The 20,963-nt window shown below is 47.2% G+C and overlaps 1 protein-coding gene across 1 annotated transcript; it reads right to left on the minus strand.

Moving 5' to 3' along the window:
• Positions 1–15,214: 15,214 nt before the first annotated feature.
• RETREG2 (reticulophagy regulator family member 2) lies at positions 15,215–20,470 on the minus strand (the record flags this gene model as incomplete). The annotated part of the gene is made up of 9 exons (XM_084778503.1): positions 15,215–16,663; positions 17,230–17,365; positions 17,821–17,915; positions 18,063–18,206; positions 18,461–18,545; positions 18,732–18,867; positions 19,203–19,233; positions 19,841–19,947; positions 20,187–20,470. 9 exons carry the CDS (start codon positions 20,468–20,470, stop codon positions 16,047–16,049), a joined length of 1,635 nt encoding a protein of 544 aa, XP_084634629.1. The 3' UTR covers positions 15,215–16,046.
• Positions 20,471–20,963: the final 493 nt, after the last annotated feature.

Here is a 20,963-nt window from a genome sequence, read left to right on the forward strand (position 1 = left end):
GCGGGCCCGTCGCGAGCAGCCGTAGGTTGCCAAAAGTCCCAGAAGAGTTGAGCCACGCCCGGGAACCCGAGTACCTCGGTTGAGTTTTTCGGTAGCTTTGGGGATGAACGAAAGGACCAGTAGAGGGGTGGACGCATCTGTGGACTAGGGTGGTTTGGAGGCTGTTCGGTTTTGGTCTGCTTCTTAGCGCGTCACTTTTCTCTAGCCATTTCTCAAGGCCAAGGTTGCCTCTTTGTGTAAGAAATGACAGTTAACTGTGTTTCTCTGTGATGCAGAGTCCTTTCCAGGCTTTAGCTTTGATGTTTACTCTCTAACACATCCTTAGCCCTTTATCAGTCTAACCTAGGCACACTTAGCTCTGACACTCCTTTCCTTCCTTTCCTCCCATTCCATGGCACCTCATTGAAATCAGCTGTTCACGAACCTGGCATGGTGTCTTATGCCTTCAGTCCCAACACTTGGGAGGCAGATGCAGGTGGAGCTCTGTGAGTTTGACGCCAGCATGGTCTACATAGCGAGTTCCAGGATAGCCAAGACTACATAGAGACAAAAAAAGAAAAGAAGTTACTAAAGAGCTGGGAGCTGACTTCCCAGGTAGCAGCGTCTGCCACAACAAAGGGAACTCCCTGCATCCGTAATGAAAGGAGAGGAGAAAACTCCGGAGGAGCTGCCCCCTCCCTCCAACACACACACACACACACACACACACACACACACGATAATAATTAAAATATAGTGAAGAGTCAGGGACCAGGTCTACCTGTTTCCCAGCACCTAACTATCTAGCATCCAGCAGTTTCAGATGTGAAACCTGGTCACCTACAAAGCTAGTTTAAGACAGATTCCTGGGTCCTAGGACTTCTGATTCAGTGGGACGCTCCTAAAGGAATGTTAACACAGATTTCTCGTATATCTCACTTTGGAAAACACTAGCTTAGTATTAAACTAGTGTCCACCTTTAGGAACCTTCTGGTTCAGCCCATTTGCACAGGACTTCTCCTACCTGGAACTGGTGGTCACACTCTCTTCCCACAGGCCTGGACATGGAAACAAGTAAACAGGGGAAGTAAAAAGACAGTTTCTGCCTCTCAGCCGTCCCTCCTCTTCCAACTTTGGTTTTCACTATGTCTACTTCTTAGACCCTCACGATGCTAAGGCCAATAGAAATTAAGATTGTCTTTCCTGGCTACTTCAGGCAGAAGTCCTAATCTCATCTCTAATGAGCCCAACCACCTTGACTTGGGTCATCTGCCAATTTCTGTGCCTGGCACACTGTTGGGAGTAGGTCTGGTGTCCCATGTATATAAATGCTGAATCCTGGGCCCTGAGATCTAGTTGCACGCCAGATAAGTACATTATCATGTACTTTGGTTAATAAAGAAGCTCTATAGCCAGTTCTGGGCAGAGAAGATAGGTAGGAGGGACTTCCGTTCCTGGCTCGGGGTCTCAGGTAGGGACCACGAGGTAGAGAGAGAAGAAGGAAGAAGAGAGAACACCACTATGAGGAACTGAACTGATGGAGCCCAGTCAGGACCAATATGGCAAGTAACTCAGGACACGTGATTGGGAAATAGCAAGACGAGCGCAGAGAATTAGTATAAACACATATCTTCCCAGTTATTGAGTTTAAAGCTTATTAATAAATTTAATAAATCTCTGTATCATTCATTTGGGAGGTAGAGAGAGTGATTAGAAAAGCCCTCTGAAATATAAATTGTCTTTACACCACGCTCATGCTTGTTGGTTGAGCTTCAGAGGCCTTACAAGATGCTCTGAGACAGAGATACTAAGGCCAGGCAAGCCACTAAGGCTCACACAAAATGCTGCAAGGAAAGCTGAAATGGGCAGGGCAGGCGTAGCACAGGGGATCTGCAGCATCTGATATATGTGGCCAATCAGATTCTTCTCTGGTTTAGCATCAGTGTTCATAATAAAGTTGGTCTGTGACATACATTTGGTGGATGACCATCTGCCCTGCTGCCACACTGAAATAGTGACCAAGTGACGTTATCTGCAACACTGATGAGACACAGTGAGCTCCATAGAAAGACACTAACCTTGCACCTTCCACCAAGGATTTAAGTCAACACTGACATTTTTTGTCTCTGAGTCTCCAACCCCCAGCAAAGCTACAGCTAAGTCCTGTTTATTGATTTCACCTCTCTCCCTCTTGTCCTGTCCACTTTGTATTTTTTCCTCTCTCTCTCTCTCTCTCTCTCTCTCTCTCTCTCTCTCTCTCTCTCTCTCTCTCTCTCTCTGTGTGTGTGTGTGTGTGTGTGTTACCATGTGTATGAGTCTGAAGGTACACGTGCCCTCATGGAAGCCAAAGCAGGATGTCAGATGTCATCTATTGCTGTCTGCCTATTGCCTTGAGACAGTCTCTCTCGCTGAACTGGAAGCTGGTTGGCTCAGGACCTGTGTGTCTCTGTCCCCACTTCCCACACAGTGGTTATAAGCACTTGCAGAGGGAGGTGGGGAGGAGGAAGCACAGCACAAGTGTGGAGGTCAGAGGACAAATTGGAGGAGTCAGATATCTCTTCCCCTCATTGTATGAATCTGTGGGTTCAAACTCAAAGCCTTCAGGTTTAGCATTGCCTTTACCCACTGAGCCATCTCGCTGCATCCTTCCGCAGCCGACCCCACCCCTGCTTTTCTCTCCAGTTTTCCCCTTTATTTTTTATTTACATTTATGTCTGTGAATGTATCCCATGTGTGTGTGAAGGTGCCTTTTGAGGACCAAAAAGGTGATGGATCTGTGCCTTGGAGTTAAGGGTTATAGGTGATTGAGTCCCTCAGTGTGGGTGCTAGGACCAGAATTCTGAGTCCTCTGAAAGAGCAGCAAGTGTTGTGACCATTGAGCCATTTCTGCATCCTCACCTCCTCATTTTTGTTTAAGACAGGATAGCCCAGGTTGGTCTTCATCTTTCTGAGATTCTCCTGCCTCAGGCTCCCTCACATCCATCGGGAAGGTGTGAGCCATCACCCCTTTTGTGTGTGTAGAGGATACTTTCCTTTACAGTGACTACAGATAGCTCTGTTCATTGGAGCAATTGTTTAAGGCTTTGTCAAAAATCTCTGGTCAGGATAATAACATGATGGAGAGGAGATTCTGTTCAGATGTGCATCTAAGGGCATTCTACTGAGGGCATTCAGTGTTGACACAAACCTTTAGAAAGGACAATTACCCAAGAGCTCACATTTGCAAATTTCAAGACTTACGTACGCATCTGTGAAATCCAGCATCAGTCCCGTTAGACGAAAATTTGACATTTCTAGTATTTAACTTTGTTGGTTTTTTTTTCTTTATAAGAGAGCTTTATTTGAAGAAATCCGTTAAATCAGTTTTTATACTTTACAAAAGCAAGCCAAGCTATAATGGTGATGTCTATAATGCTGCACTTGGGAGGTTCAAGGGTACATAGCAAGAACCTGTTTTAGAGTTGGGCATGGTGGCGCACACCCATAATCCCAGCACTCGGGAGGCAGAGGCAGGCAGATCTCTGTGAGTTCGAAGCCAGCCTAGTCTACAAAGTGAGTCTAGGACAGCCAAAGCTACACAGAGAAACCCTGTCTCAAAACAAAACAAAGTCAAACATTTTGCATTACTTAAAGTCCGAGTGCCACAGGGCCTGGTGGCATAGGTGTGCAATCCTAGCTGCTTGGAAAGGCGGAAGCCAGAGGATCGCAAGCTCAAGGCCAGCCTGGGTTATTCAGTGAGGCCTCGCCTCAAAAAGTGAAAGGAGGCTGGAAATATCTCTCAGTGGAACAAGGAGCGCTTGCCCGGTACGTACAAGTTCAGTCCACAGAACTACAAAAGGAAAACTCTATACACCTTAAAATCTGACAGGTGAAATATCCTCAGACTTCTATTTTTAGCTAATAGGGTAGAGGCTAGATAACATGGGCCAGGTGGCCAGGTGTTGTTACACAGAGAAACCCTTTCTGGAGGGAAAAAAAAGGCAACAAAACAATGATACAACATACTCTCACAATAGCATGAGCAAGAAAGAAATTTAATTTCTTTTTTGTTTTTGTTTTGTTTTGTTTTTTGAGACAGTGTTTTTGTTTTTCAAAACAGGCTTTCTCTATGTAGCCCTGACTGTCCTGGACTCACTTGGTAGACCAGGCTGGCCCTGAACTCACAGCGATCCACCTACCTCTGCCTCCCAAGTGCTGGGTTTAAAGGCGTGCGCCACCACCGCCCAGCCCAACTAAGTTCTTATTTCAGGCAACAGCATAGAGGAAAGGAAAAGGAGGACATAGCTCTGCCATTTGAAGGCTTGACCCTGTGTCAGCGTGTATCATTTCTGGACACATCATTGGCTGGCACTTAGTCATATGGTCATTCTTGGCTCCAGGGGAAGTGGAAAATGTAGGTGGCCGTATGCCCAAATAAAATTTCAGGAAGAATAGACAATCGGTGTCACAAAAGGAACTAAAGGGTGGCTTTTATTTTTATTTTTATTTTTTTGGTTTTCTGAGACAGGGTTTCTCTGTGTAGCTCTAGCTGTCCTGGGCTCACTTTGTAGACCAAGCTGGCCTCAAATTCACAGAGATCCGCCTGTCTTTTCGAGTGTGCCATGTGAGAACATGCTGAGGTTGTTAGGCTGTGCAAAGCTATTTTTGTCTTGGTTCATGGATTTTGATCTGGAGAACAACAGGATTGAGTGTTACTCTATCTCCCTCCTGCTGTGACCTGGCTCTGTTCACTGTCTGTCAGATATCCGCTTCTCACCTCCCTTCTAAAGACAAAACCTATTTAGTTATCCTATATTAAACAATTGTATTTGGTTTTTGATGAGTGTCTTTGTGGTTCCACATTGATTTCCCGTTAATTTTTTTTTTTTTCTGTCAGTTTTTGGGGATTGAACCAAGGACATAGAGGTGATAGCTGTGCTATTAAATTACATCTCCAGTCCTTTTTGGTTTATTTGTTTGTGGGGTTTTTTGTTTGCTTGTTTCGTATTGTTTTGTTTCTCTGTGTAGACCCTGCTGTCCTGAAACTCACTCTGTAGTCCAGGCTGGCCTTGAATTCAGAAATTCGTCTGCCTCTGTCTCCCTGGTGCTGGAACTTAAAGGCTTATGTTTTCTTGTTTGTTTCTTTCTTTCTTTGTTTTGGGGGGCAGGGTTGTTTTGTTTTTGTTTTTTTGTTTTGTTTTGTTTGTTTGTTTTTTGTTTTTTTGAGACAGAGTCTCTTCGTTAAGTTACCCAGACTGGTCTCAATCCTCCTGCCTCAGCCTTCTGAGTAGCTGAAACTGTAGACACTGGCCATTGAATTCCAGCTACAATACTTTGTTGTTGTTATTGTTTTGTTTTATTTTGTTTTTCTTTTTCCTCTATGTAGCCTTCTTTGGCTATCTAGAGGCAGTCTTTTAGAGTAGATGGTCTTGGTGGTGGTGGTGGGCTTTGTTTTTGTGGTGGCACAAGAATTGGCACACGCCTTTAATCCCAACACATGGATGCCGAGACAGGATGGCACTTGTGAGTTCCAGGCCAGTCTGCTCCACAGAGTGAATTCTGAGCCAACCAAGGCTACACAGAGAAATCCCATCTTGAAAAAACAAAACAAAACAAAGCAAAAAAAGAGCCAGGCATGGTAGTGCATGCCTTTAAACCCAGCACTCGGGAGTCAGAGGTAGGTGGATTGCTGTGAGTTCGAGGCCAGCCTGGTCTACAAAATGAGGCCAGGACAGTCAAGTCAAGGCTACATAGAGAAACTATGTCTCAAAAAACCAAACACCAAAAAAAAAAAAAAAAAAAAAAAAAAAAAGCCACTAATACCTATCTAGTAAGCCACTTCACCTTCATCTGTTGCTCACAGAAATTGCAAATTTCATTGTAGTGTGCTTGACTGACAACTCCATACTGATAAAAGTAGTTTACCCTGCACAAATTAATAAGGTGCTGCACATATGTAACCCTGAAGAGGCATTCTGGGGCTTTTCTTTGTTTGTTTTTATTTTTTGGGGTTTTTCGAGACGGGTCTCTCAGTGTTAGCCTTGACTGTTCTGTACTCCCTTTGTAGACCAGGCTGGCCTTGAACTCACAGGGATCCTCCTGTCTCTGCCTCCCAAGTGCTGGGATTAAAGGCATGCACCACCACGCCCAGCTATTTGTTTTTAATATTAATCAATTTATATTATAATCTAGTAACTTCAAGACTTAGTTCCAGAAATTGTTGAGAATTTTTGCATTCCTTATTAACGATTTCAATGTTATAATGAAGATGCCTTTTTCTTTCTTTCTTTCTTTCTTTCTTTCTTTTTTTTTTTTCTTTTTTTTTTTCGAGACAGGGGTGCACTGTAGAGCACCTCTCTATAGTCAATAATGACCTAGAACTCCTGAGCCACCTCTGCCTCCCCAGTGTGGAATTACAGGCATTTGACACCACACATGCCCAGTTTAGGCAGTACAAAGGAGTGGGGGTGAGCCTAGAGCTTTAACCTGGCCCTGTTTTTGGTTGGTTGGTTGGTTGGTTGATTAGTTGGTTTTGCTAGAGATTCTGTCTCATTGTGTAGCCCTGGCTAGCCTGGGACTCACCGTGTAGACCAGTTCAAGACCTGGCCTTGAACTCAGAGATCTACCTGCCTCTGCCCCTGAAGTGCTGGGCTTAAAAGAGAATGTCACCACAATCAGCTTGGTTTTTTTGGTTTGTTTGTTTCCTTGGAAATATCCTTGCTATGTAGCCAAGACTAGCCTTGGACTTGTGGCAAACTCTCTGCTGCAACCTCGTGAGTACTGGGATTACACACCAGAATATCATACCCAGTTTATATTACTCATTCAGATGAAAATTTATTTCTGCTTTGAAGTGATCTGTGACGGCCATCACTCAGACAGCCTTTTATTTTATTTTTGGTTTTTCGAGACAGAGTTTCTCTGTGTATGTCCTGGACTCACTTTGTAGACCAGGCTGGCCTTGAACTCACAGCAATCCTCCTGCCTCTGCCTGGGATTAAAAGCATGCTACGATTACAAAGGCACACACCACCGTGTCCATCTCAGACAGCCTTTTGTTTTGTTTTCGAGAGAGGGTTTCTCTGTGCAGCTTTGACTGTCCTGGACTCACTTTGTAGACCAGGCTAGCCTTGAACTCACATCGATCTACCTGCATCTGCCTCCCAAATGCTGGGATTAAAGGCGTGCGCCACCACGCCTGGCTTCAGGCTGGCTTTGAACTCAGAAATTAGCCTGCCTCTGCCTCCCCAGTGAAGTGCTGGTATTAAAGGTGAGTGCCACCAGTCTTAGCCACTTAATTTAACAAGTAAATTTAATTATTTCCAAGTGAAATTATGACCAGATGGTTTTAGGAGTTATAGTTTTTAGTCTTTCTTTCTTTCTTTCAAAGATTTATTTATTGTGCCAGGCATGGTGGCTCACGCCTTTAATTCCAGCACTCGGGAGGCAGAGGCAGGTGGATCTTCATGAGCTCAACGCCAGCCTGGCCTACAAAGTGAGTCCAGAATGGCCAGAGCTCCATAGAAAAACCTTGTCTCAAAAAAACAAAACAAAACAAAAAAAACCCAAAAAAAACAAAAAACAAAACAAAAAAAGAAAGAAAGAAAATTTATTTATTTATTATTATGTATACAATGTTCTGTTTGCCTGTACACCTGCACACCAGAAGAGGCCACCAGATTTCATTATAAATGATTGTGTGCCACCATGTGATTTCTGGGAATTGAACTCAGGACCTTTGGAAGAGCAGGCAGTGCTCTTAACCTCTGAGCCATCTCTCCAGCCCCCTACTTTTTGGTTTCCATGTTACACTCATCATTGTTTTAGAATTGTAGGCTTCTGGTTAAAGGAACTTTGGTGCAGGTCAGACAAAACAAAAATGAATGTTATCATCCCTCACTCCCACTCTATGAATAGCTAAAGGGTTTGAGAACTCAGAGAGAGAGGGAGGGGGAATATCTTTGGGATTCTTGCTTGAGCATGAATCAGAATGGTCTGATGAGCCGGGCGTGGTGGCGCATGCCTTTAATCCCAGCACTCGGGAGGCAGAGGCAGGCGGATCGCTGTGAGTTTGAGGCCAGCCTGGTCTACAAAGCGAGTCCAGGATAGCCAAGGCTACACAGAGAAACCCTGTCTCAAAAAAAAAAAAAAAGAACAAACAGAATGGTCTGATGGATTTTGTTTACTTTGCTGTTTATAGAGCTAAGGATGGAAGCCAGGACCTTACACATGAGGAACAAACACTCTGCCACTGAGCTACACTTTAGGCCCCAGCTAGAATATTATAATTTTTTGTATGTTTTTGAGACAGGTTTTCTGTGCACTCCTGGCTGTCCTGGAACTCCCTTTGTTGACCAAGCTGGCCCCCAACTCAGAGATCCCCCTGTCTCTGCCTCCCAAGTGCTGTGATTAAAGTAAAGTAGTAAGAGAGGCTGATGCTCTGAGCATCTTCTTAGATACTGTTTTCCCTAGTGACCAGTTTTCATCCACACAGCTATTGGTATTCATTAACACAGCCTGCTACTATGTCCCTCATTTTCAGAGAAAAGGCCACACAAACCAGTCTCAGTTCTCCCAACACATAGGTCAGATGTAGTTTCCTTGGTTCCTGAGTAAAGGAGAATGCTGAAGGAAATCTAATAACGATTTGCAACTTGCACGGCTGTTTCAGAGGGTATCAGTCATCAGTTGAGCAATGCTGAGTCATATCTTTTGTAGAGCAACAAAGTGCACCTGAACCTGCTAAACGGCTTTGTGCAACAGCAGTGTTAGGAGTGAGCCACAGCCTCCTGGAAATAGCAGACATTGGCACCTCTAAAAGCTAGCAAGTGCAGCCATTGCCAGACATCTCTAACATCAGTTTCCATGAGCTTAAAGCAGACAAGGTCAAATTGAGAATGACCAACAAGGTTGTCTGGGTTTTGATTCTACCTGGGCTGAGACTAAGAGGGATTAAGTTACTTGCTTAAAGAGATAAAATCTGAACCCAGATTTTTTTCTTTTTTCTCTTTTCTTTTTTCAAGATAGGGTTCTTCTGTGTAGCCCTTGCTGCCCTGGAACTCATTTGGTAGGACCAGGCTGGCCTCGAACTCAGAGATTCGCTTGCCTCTGCCTCTGCCTCCGCTGGGACTAAAGGCGTGTGCCAGCATACCAAGCTGAACCAATATTTTTTCAAATTGTCTTTGATACTGTGTTCTTTGTTTTGAGACAGGGTCTGGCTATGCACCCTGTCTGTCCTGGAACATAGACTAGTCTGGCCTCTTACTCAGAGATTCATCTGCTTCTGCCTCTCAAGTGCTGAGATTAAAAGGCGTGCGCCATGACACTCAGCACCTACTCTTACATGTTTGCTTGCAAGCCTAGCCTGTAATGCCTGGGCCATCTCTCCAGCCTGCACCTGCTCTTTGTATGGTACAGCATCACTTCCCAACAATCTACTCTATAATGTCCTTACCAACTGAGAACTGGAGCTGCTTGTTGAAACAGCATCTTACGGTGTATCCTAAACTGATCTGAATCTTATAATCCTGCCTCAGCATCCCTTGTGCCGAGATTATAGGCATGTGATACTACACACAGCTTTTTAAAGAGTTTGTTTTGGTTCACAATTCTAGTCCAAGGTAAGAGACCCACGTCTGATCAGGACTTTCTTGCTGACAGGTTCCAAGACTGCAGCAAAGTCTTAGCCACATAGGTTTTGTAACAGAAGCACTCTTGGGATAATTCATTACAGCCCTACTGAACTCCTCAATGCCCCCACGTGACCACTATTAATATCTCGTAATGGAGATTACACTTCTTTTTTTTTTCTTTTTGGTTTTTTGAGACAGGGTTTCTCTTTGTAGCCTTGGCTGTCCTGGACTCGCTTTGTAGACCAGGCTGGCCTCGAACTCACAGCGATCCGCCTGCCTCTGCCTCCCCAGTGCTGGGATTAAAGGCATGCGCCACCACGCCTGGCTCTTATTTTTTTCTTACATTGTGAGGGCTACAACTCAGGATGTTAAGCATGCTAGGCAAACACTTTACCACCAAGCCAACACTCTTTAGTGGGGATTCACTTACAGCGTAAGTTTCAAAATGGATAAACCATATATAAGTCACAGCAAAGTTTTGTCAAAGGAACAGTTAGGCTCTCAGACTCTTTCCTAATCTGGCCAGTCAGGTGGTTGCATCCTCCTACCCTGAGAAAAAACAGGCCTGTTCTCTGCAGAGTAAAGTAGAAGGCCCATCTGCTGAGTTAGTGTAGGCAGGAGGCACCACAGCCTTTCTTCTCCTGGACCCAGACCAATGCACCGACCTGGATACTACAGGTTTTCTCCAGAGAGCTCTAGCTTGAAGATTCATAGATATTACCCTGAAGGTTTCTTAAAAAAAATGTTGACCTGGGGACCTGAGGAGATGGCTTAGCAGTTATAAACATTTAGTGCTCATCCAGAGGACCCAAGTTTGGTTCCCAGAACCCATATTGGTCAGTTCACAAATGGCTGCAACTCAAGTTCCAGAGAATCTGATACCCTTTTCTGACATCCATAGGTGCCTGCATGCACATGGTGCACTTACATACACCCAGGTACACACATGCACACATGCACACACACAAATAATAACTGAATCAAAACAAAGAATTAACAGACTCAGACAGAAGGCTAAGGGCAATTTAATTTGAATTTGAGATAAAAACAACAGGCAGGCAAGCTATCAACCTCAACATCTGCCTGAAGAGGGAGATAGAAAAGAGACCTCTATAATAGAGGTTGGCAAGTAGCCCATGGCAGAAGGAATGGGTGGCTACAGAGAAAGAGAAAGCCAACGACAGCCTTTGGAAAGTATGCCTAAGCTTCGGTGAATAACTGTGTGTGGGGGAGGGGGGGACGGAGATTATTATTCCTATAGCCTCAGCATGTGTTCAGGTGAATTAGATTTCATGGTGTGGACTCCTGGCCAGATGATTGACAGGCCTAGTTGGATTAATTTGTTGATTTTGTCTTTTGGTTTTGTTTTTTGTTTTTTGAAACAGTGTTTCTCTGTGTAGCCTTGGCTGTCCTGGACTCCTTTTGTAGAGGAGGCTAGCCTCGAACTCAGAGATCCACCTGCCTCTGCCTCCCTGAATGCTGGGATTACAGGCGTGTGCCACCATACCTGGAGCTGTGGGCCTGTTTTAAGGCAGAGTCTCATGGTAAAGAAAACAGGATGAAGTAAAGCTGCTCACCTCTACCCAGGTGAAGGACAGGTTCAGGGTGAGCGTATGCCCTTCAAAGGCATATCCCTCAGTGACATAATCCTCCAACTCAGTCTCACCCCATAGCCTATTTGGCTATGATGTCATCAATGGATTTACCCATTCACAAAGCTAGCAGACTTATGATGTAACCTCTCTTCAATCCCCTGCCAACTAGAAGCTGAGCATTCAGGACACAAGCCTTGGTGTGTGTGTGTGTGTGTGTGTGTGTGTGTGTGTGTGTGTGTGTGTGTGTACACACCAGAGATGCAGAGGAGTGAACATAAGCCAAGGTATAGAATATACCTGTTTTAAAATGTTACAGTGGGATGTGGTGGCACACACCTGTAATCCCAGCACTCGGGAGGCAGAGACAGGCAGATCTTGGTGAGTTCAAGGCCAGAATAAGCTACAAAGCAAGCCCAGGACAGCCAAGGATACACAGAGAAACCCTATCTCCAAAAACAAACCAACAAACAAAAAAGTTAGAATGAGCCAGGTGGTGATGACACACACCTTTAATCTCAGCACTCAAGAAGCAGAGGCAGGAGGATCTTTCTGAATTCTAGTCCAGTCCAGTTTACAAAGTGAGTTCCAGTACAGCCAGGGCTGCACAGTAAAACCCTATCCGAAAAACAATAAACAACCCAATACATAGAAAAAGAAAAAGGAGCTATTCCACCATGCTCACATCCCAGTGCCAGTGAATACCAGGTGCTGCAAGAAAGAGCACAGTGTCCTTTACTAGCATCTCCATGCTTATTTTCTTATTTTATAGAGAGAAACTTAATCACCTGGTATGGTGCTGGGATTCAAGTCTTGAATATGCTAAGCAAATGTTCTTCCAAACAACACCACCCCAGTCCTAAATCTTGTTTTATGCATATGGATATCTTGCCAATTTGCATGTCTGTGACTGCAGAGACCAGAAGAGGGTGACAGATCTTCCAGAAACAGGCTTACAGATAGTTTTGAACTGCTGTGTCAGTGCTGAGAATCAATCCTGGGTTCTCTGGAAGAACAGCAGTGCTCTAACCACTGAGCCATCTCTCCAGTCTGACTTTAAACTTTTGATTCTTCTGCTTCCCCATTGTGAGTGCTAGAATTATGGTTTGCATCAGCTCCATCCCATAGCTTTGTGCATGCTAGGCAAATGCTACCCGCATTTCCAGCCTCAGCAACTCATTTTTGTTTGTTTTTTGAGACAGGGTTTCTCTTGTGGTCCTGGCTGTCCTGGACTCACTTTGTAGACCAGGCTGGCCTTGAACTCCCAGAGATCCACCTGCCTCTGTCTCCCTGAGTGCTGGGATTACAGTCATATGCCACCATGCCTGTCTGACTAATGTCTCTCTCTCTCTCTCTCTCTCTCTCTCTCTCTCTCTCTCTCTCTCTCTCTCTCTCTCTCTCTCTCCCTCTCTCCTCTCCCTCTCTCCCTCTCCCTCTCCCTCTCTCTCGATGTTTTGAGACAGGGTTTCTCTGTATAGCCTTGGCTGCCCTGGACTCACTTTGTAGACTAGGCTGGCCTCAAACTCACAGTGATCCGTTTCTGCCTCCCTAGTGCTAGGATTAAAGGGGTGCGCCACCACGCCTGGCAGTTGCACACATTTTTAATTCTAGCCCTTGGGAGGCAGAGACAGGCAGATCTCTGCATTTTTGAGGCCAACTTTATCTACATTTAAAGTTGTAGGCCAGCTAAAGCTACATAGACTACATTTCCAATAGGGCAGACAAGTTACACTATTAGCTATTTGGATACATAAGTTAACTAAAATGTATTGTTCCACTTCCTGAACATAAAACATGTAGCCAAGTCTTCTCATTTGGTAGGTTTGTTTATTTATTTTTGGTTCTTTCAAGACAGCTGTTCTCTGAGTAGCCTTGACTGACCTGGACTTGACTTTGTAGACCAGGATGGCGGGTAACTCACAGAGATCCGTCTGCCTCTGCCTGAGTGCTGGGATCACAGTTAATTTATTTTTCCCCCCTCTGTGTGCGAGTAGTCCTGGCTGCCCAGAACCAACTCTGTAGACGAGGCTGACCTCAAATTTAGGATCTGCCTGCCTCTGCCTCCCAGAGCTGGTACTAAAGGTGTGTACACCACCGCCCAGGGGTTCTTATGGAACTCAGACTGGCCTTAATCTAGCCCCATTCTTCATTCTTCCTTCCTCGGCTTAGGGAGTGTGTGTGTGTCCTAATAATGGGTTTTATATTTCTGCTCATTTTTCTTTTACTCAGGAAGTTTTCTTCTCAGGCCTTTCATTGGCCAAGAGTGGAAATCATCATCAATAAAGCAAGAAACCACGGATAGTACGGTAAATGTGAAGGAGTGACAGACTGCAGACCTACTGCAATATTTTGATCCAGCTACAGAATTCCAGTTTTCTGTCCAAAGTTTGAAATTAATTAGGAAATGGGCTAAGGCAACTTTCTTTCTTTTTTTTTTTTTTTTGAGACAGGGTTTCTCTGTGTAGCCTTGGCTGTCCCAGACTTGCTTTGTAGACCAGGTTGGCCTTGAACTCACAGAGATCCTCCTGCCTCTGCTTCCTGAGTGCTGGAACTAAAGGTGTGCACTACCAAACCCAGCTTAAGGCAATGATTTTTTCTCAATAGGCTATTTCCTTTTGGATCTGCCTATTCATTGGTTAGATCTATTTTGCATTCTCTTCAGAAATAGAAATCTCTGCATTAGTTCATGTTTCTTCAATGGCTCAGTCAACAGGGATTCTCTCTCAAATGTCAAACACCCAGAAAATTCTCTTTTAACTGGCATATACCAGGACACACCTGCAAAGAAGTCACTGTCAAAGTAGCATTGCTACATTGTAGCTGCAGCTAAAGGCTGAAGACATAAAGTCACTAAGCAAACCATTGGCTCTGAGCTGTTCACCAAGATGGAAGGACAGCCAAGAGCCCACTCTGCACAATAACAAGAAACTAGATTGTTTTCTCAGTTCCCGGAGTCTTCCTGTGTGCCCATCATTGGCCAGAAGCTTAACTGTGTTTACTGGCATCAATCACTGGGTTTGAATCATGGCTCCATTCATTGACCCTTGTGAGGTCCTTCAGGAAGTTAAGCTGTGTTTTAAAAAACAGAATTGACAGTATTTTTATTATAGTGGGCTTTTGGTTTTGTGAGACAGGGTGTTCTCATGGAGTAGACCAGACCAGACTCAAGCTTTCAACCATCCTGCCTCAGCTTCCCAACTGCTGTGATTAGAAATGTGAGCTACCATGCTTAGCAATAAGACAATTCATTTTAAAAGGAGGGAAAAGCCCCAAAGTATTAGTATATAGAAATGACTTAGAATCAGCCAGGCAGTAGTGGCGCATGCCTTTAGTTCCAGCATTCTGGAGGCATAGGCAGGCAAATCTCTGAGTTCCAGGATAGCTAGAGCTACACACAGAAACGTTGTCTCAAAGGAAAACAAAAACAAACAAGCAACAACAAACCAACCAAAAAAAAAAAAACTTAGTGCCAAGCACATATTATACGTTAAGAAATCTTCAGAGGCAGAGACAGGTGGACTGCTGTGAGTTCAAGGCCAGCCTGATCTACAAAGTGAGTCCAAAACAGCCAAGGCTACACAGAGACTGTCTCAAAACAAAACAAACAAAAAGAAATCTTAGATACCCTTTTAGTCCCTTGGCCTTTTGCCAGTTTATATAAATATTTACAGTCCTCTTTGCTGGTTAGTGGGCCTAGTACAATCATGATTGAGTTGTTAGCATGTAGATAAGTGACTTTCAGAAATAGTATTAAAGGGTTAGGCACATACTAGGAAACAATTGTTATGGCTCCATGTTTTCATTGATTGGGAAGACAAGGCAATTTCTTCCTGCATGTAATTTATTCACACATGCTAAGTCTCACTACATATCATACAGTCAAGATGATGAGGATCAAGTAGGGTTGTTAGGCTAATCCTGCTTCTGGCTTTTACACCAAGGAAAATAACCAAGAGAGCCAGTACTGGGATAAAGGGCATAAGGATGAGGAGGGGACAAAGTACAGCTCACAGTGAGACAGGCAGGCAGCAGTTCTAGCCAATTGACACTTTATTTTTCCAGTTAACACCTATGCAGATGTTACTATCCACTTTGGACCCTAGCAGGGAGTCTCAACTGGTCCAGTAGGTTTTGTTCTAAGACAGGAGTCCCTCACCTCAGACCTCAGAGAGCGAGAGAGCATGCTCATCAACCCCAGTGCTAGCAAAGTGCTATGGGACCCTCTGTCCTGCATCATGAGGGGTGAAATGGGCAAGGGTACAGTGCAGGTTTGGGGCCACAGTGGCCAAGCACAGCACTATTGGCCTTACACAACTCCAGGTTTATTCCTTCTCAGATGAGAACCTGCCCGAAAACTCAGCCAGTGCCTGTGGGAAAGCAGGAGTTGGCAGAGTGGGAATCACGCTGCTAAGGACAGACACAGCAGGGAAATAAAGCCAAAGGGAGTGTGGGACAGTAGAGAAAATGATAAAGTGCCTGAACTAAACAACCAAGTGGGACATGAGGGCAGAGCAGCACAGGTCCCTGAGGAAAGGAAGAAAAAAGAAAGTGACCACCAGGGCTTGGGACACAGTAGAATGAGAAGCAATGAGGCAGGGAAGCAAGTGCAGGCTACGGAAGGACTTCCCTAGCCCTGATCACATCCACTAACCCAAATGGAAAGTTATTTACAAATGTAAAACCAATCCTAGGCACAGGTACTATACCAGGTCCCAGGACAGCAGGCAGGCAGGCAGGCAGTGTGCTGGCTTCCTTCTGATGGCCAGCTTTTCCACACAGTGCCTCTCCCAGAGTGGCAGGGAGAGGAAATGTGACATGCCTAGTCAGGAAGCCCTAGTATGCCTGCAGTTCATTCTGCCATGGCTCATGGCTCAAGCACTGCATGAGCCTCTTGGTCTGACTGTACTAGAGAACAGCTGTCTGGCCCCAGGGGAGGAGGAGGCAGAGCATCAGGGGGTTTTGGGGGCATTTCTGGTCCTAAGCCCAGCTCTGCGTTCAGTTGCTCCAGCTCCCCCTGGTCCAGCAACTCAAAGTCCTCAGTGGTGAGTGCTTCTTCCTCCTCAGGGGCAGCCAGGGGTTGAGGTGAGTCCTGGGGAAGGGAGGGGAGCACAGAGGGGGACAGGAGGGAAACTGGACCACTTTCAGCAAGTGGGGGTGAGAGGGTACTGGGTGGAGCCATTAGGTCATCACTCACTGCCTCTGGGCTTAGGGTCTCCACTGGTCCTCCAGGAGAGAGTTTCACTCCATCCTGGGGGGACCCTGCCCCATTGAAGTGCGTATTCACAAAATGGAGAGGGGATGAGAGCTGAAGTAAGGTTTCCTTGACTGCAGCCTCCTCGTCTGTATCCAGGGCTTGCTTTGAGAGAGCTGGAGGGGCACTTAGCAGGTCTTCAGGAGGGGCCAGCTCTGTCTCTTCTCCCTCCCCGAGTTCTCGGCTCAGAGCCTCTTCTGGCTCACTTGGTAGGCTCTGCTGGTCCAAATCTGTGCAGAGAATAAAGGATTAAAAATGGGCCAGCTTCTCTAACTGGCCACAAAAGGTAGTAAGTTCGTGAAGATAACTTGGGAGCCAGGCTCCGTAGCATATGCCTATTATAGTGCCAGCATTGGGATGGTGGAAGCAGGAGGGATCAGGAGTTCAGGTCATGCTCTGCTACAAAGGGTCTGAAGTGAGCCTGGGCTATCTAAGAGCCTTTTCTCAAAAAGCAAAGCAGAGTCTGAGAGAGGACCCAGGTTCGACCAGTACCATCCAGTAACTCCAGCTCCAGATCAGATGCCCTCTTCTGACTTTTGCAGGCACCAGGCATGGGTGTAGTGTGCACACACATACATGCATGCCAAAGACACATACACACAAACAAATTTAAAAAGAATAAAAGAACGAACACACCACTAAGCAAAGCAAAGCACACGGATGGAAAGTTGAGCCAAGGCCACTGGGAGCTTATGGTAGAATTAGAGAATCAATGTTAGAGGAAGCATTTTTGGAACTCACAGCCAGCAACAATTCAGTATCAGGAAGATCAAGAGGGGCAAAAGACTGCTCATACCCTCAGAAACATCTGTCAGTTGCGGGGTGGTGGCCCGAGATACAGAGAAGCCGCCACTCTCTAAGATAGAGGCCTCTTCATCTGACAGCTCTGAGTCTGTGATAGCCAAGGCCAGTGCTGTTTTCTTCACATCCACCTGCAGGAGAACCAGGATGAATCCAACAGGAGGGGACAAGAACACTTTACTCTCAAGCCCTCTGCCTTCCACCTACTTGAGAAGTGGTAGCTCTACAGAAGATGCATTTCTGTCCCTCCCTCTGCCTTTTTCTGGAGATAGGGTTGTACAGTCCAGCTTGGTTTCAAACTCATAATGAAAACCAGGCTGGTCTTCATTTTTGTTTGTTTGTTTTTCGAGACAGGGTTTCTCTGTATAGCTTTGGCTGCTTTGAAGACCAGGCTGGTCTCAGAGAGATCCACCTGCCTCTGCCTCCTGAGTGCGGGGACTGAGGGCGTGTGCCACTACCTCTCGGCTGGTCTAGAATTCTTGATCCTTTGGCTTCCAGCTCTCAAGTAGGATTACTGGCGTGCATCACAACACCCAGCTTCCCTCTACAGCCTTCTATTTGACACCCCATCTTCCCTGGACCTCACCACTGGAGAGAAGCCAGCCAACTCCGCCTCGCTTTCACTCTCTGTTTCAGCCAGCGGCTCATCACCTGCTGGGGGCGTGTTCTTCCCTTGCCGCTCTAGAGAAGGGAGAGAAGGCAACGATGAGCAAAGACAATGGTGGCGACAAATATGGCTAAGGAACTGGAAAAGATTTAAATTCCAGGACACATCATGAGGCATAAACCACAGACTCCCCCGACTCCCATGCCTTCAGTGTCCCTTACTTCTCTTGTCATGCTTGTGGTGCAGGGCATCAGCTTCTGCCTTCATGCTGTAGTCCAGCTGCATGAGCAAGGGCTCCAAGCGAGTATACATCCTCTGGATCAGTTCATGATAAACCACCAGGGGCCACAGCAGGATACTCAGCACTGTGGGTTAGAAAGTCCACTCAGATCTCAGTCAGCCACTTTCCTAAGAGCCTTCATTCACACTGTGCCCTGAACAGGTAGGTCTCAACAGAGAGGAGAGCCTTTCCCAAGGCGGTGGTAGCAGCTTCCCCCTATCTTTGACTCTCCTCCCCAGCTGGGTAACTGACAAAGAAGATGCAGTCTTTCCTTTGGGTCAATCCAGGGAAAGAAGACTAGAAAGGGCTTTGGAAATGATGGGAATGACCTCTACTCACAGACAATGTAGGAAATCATAATCCCTGGAACATAGTGTCCCAGCACAGCTAGCACAGCACAGCCAGAGCAGACGCGAGCGCAGAACTGTGGAGAAGAGCACAGGGTCTATGAAAAACACTGGGCTTTGACCGTGCACCCAGCCACCTGGGAAGACACTCTATTCATCTGCCAAAGAATGGAAACCAGCTCAAGAAATTTGCAAAAGACACTGCTCCTATCCCTCCTCTCCCACCCCTCTGGCTCCAGGAACCGTTACAGGAGGAGGCTTACCTGAGCTGGATTCTGCCTCTTGTATTGCAACAGCTCTTGCAGGTGAATCTGGAAGGTGAGCCAGCTCTCAGCCAGGTATCTGCACAACTCGGGCACACTCAGCAGGTGCGGCTGGGCGCCTGACCCCGCACCCTCACTGGGGAGACACGATACGACCCCTGGAAGGCTCAGAAACCAGCTAAGGCACTCAAGTCACTTTGAGATGGCTGATGAGATCTTCAAAGCCGGAGATATGGAAAACCCCACCTCCCACAAAGGAGGTCGTGCTAGTCCTGGGAAACAAATCCCCAGGGTACCCAACACTCTACCTCCACCAGAGAGGGGACACAGCATCTGCAGAGACCGAAGCCTGAGGCCAAGCTCTTCTGCTTGCTGCAACTCCCTTCACTACAGCGGGGCCTCTTGCTCCTCTTTGAGCTGAACAAGCAAGCAGACCACATTTGGGCATCTTGAAAAGGTGGCCTGACTCACCTGTCAGAGTGTGGTTCCTCAGGAGCTGGTGCTATGGAGGAAAAAAAAAGGGGGGGGGGACAAATTTAAGAGTGCAATAGTGAGAGCACTGCACGAAGCCCAGAGCATTTCCTTTAAACGCCAACATGTTGTTTCTGTACCCGCCTTCTTCTTCTTTTTTTTTTTCAGTACTGGAATTGTGCATATGCTGTGCCACCGAGCTGCACTCCTAGTCCCTTTTTTGTTTTTTGAGACAGGGTTTCTCTGTGTAGCCTTGGCTGTCCTGGACTATGTACACCAGGCTGGCCTCAAACTCACAGCAATCCATCTGCCTCTGCCTCCCAAGAGCTGGGATTAAAGACATGTGCCACCACCTCCCCGCTCCAATCCTTTTTCTGAAACAGGGCAGGCTTTGTGTACCCTCCCCTGCCTCAGCCCCTTAAGTGGCTGAGATAGCAGGCCTGTGCTACCCGACCCATCTTTTGTCTCCTTCTTTAGACTCTGCCTTTATCAAACACAGGAGGCCACACTTTATTCGTTCCTGTGCTAAGTGATTCATACAGAGCCAGATACATAGTTGCTCCAACATGCATATTAACTATGTAATAGGGTGATGCACAAGGCAGGTGCACTTGTGCATGTGAAATAAAGAAACTCACCTGAAACGTCGGGGAGAAAGCGAGGATGCCAGAGGTCCAGTAGAAAATAGGTCAAAAGTGAGATGCTGAGCAGGAAGAAGGGCCGGAGGGAGGACGAAGACAACAACCTTTGGGAGACAGGCATGTCAGCCAAGAGTGGGAGAAAGGCTCCCAAACCCATCGAAAACGACGGAAAACCCCACTGATGGGGAGATGGTCCTCTAAGCTGTCACCAAGAGACTAAGAAATGGGGCGACCTGGTGATGGATCGCTGACAGCCCTGGAAGGGAGGGCGCACCCCGTCCTCCCGCCCCCGCTCTCCCGCGCAGCCCGGCCCCGGCCCCGCCCCCTCCTCCATGGCCGTTACCAGAAGAGGCCGTTGAGTGTGGCTGCCGTGACCAGGCTGTGCAGCGGCTTCTCCCACACCAGCAGTCGCTGTGCGGCCGCCAGCACCGCCTCCCAGCCGCGGAGCCGCAGCCACAGCGACGTGGCCAGGCGTCCCACTGCCTCGGCCGCGGCCGCCTCCTCCTCCGCGTCGCCGGTGGCCTCACCCATGCCGAGGCTCAGCCCCAGGCCCAGGCCCAGCCCCGAGGTGCCACCCGCACCGGTGTTACCGCTGCCACCGCCGCCGCCGCTGCCGCCGCTCGCCATCACCGCGCTGCAGCCGCTGCCCGAGCCCGCGAGGAGCCAGGGCTGCGCGGCCGCCGCCGGGGGGCGCGTCAGGCGGAAGGGGGCGCACGCCCAGGCGAGCAGAACCTGCGGACAAGAGTCACGTGACGGAGCGCACCGTCACGTGATGTGACCTAACAGCCCGGATGGGAGGCCCGCGCGTGCGTGGTAGGGGCTGCCGTGATCCTGCGCCCACGGAGGTGTGATTCCATGGCTGCTGGAGCAGTGACCCGGGGCGGGCGTTGAGTCTGTGCAGCCTGTGGCCTTCTCCCGGTGTTGTGAGGGTCGCCGGGGGATCTGCGGCGCCCCGTGTCTCCCGTGAGGCTCTGCCCGGAGGAGGTGGGCTTCCAGGCGCCCAGGATCTTGGCTAGGATCTACTACTTCGGATCGGGAAGGGCGGAGGCTTTCCCATCACTCAACCCTCTCGCCTCCAGTCCCCTCCCCTCGGCAGATAAACAAACACGGACGCGTGATT

The sequence above is a fragment of the Acomys minous genome, assembly GCF_964271855.1.
Source record: "Acomys minous genome assembly, chromosome: 4".
Lineage (NCBI taxonomy): Eukaryota > Metazoa > Chordata > Mammalia > Rodentia > Muridae > Acomys > Acomys minous.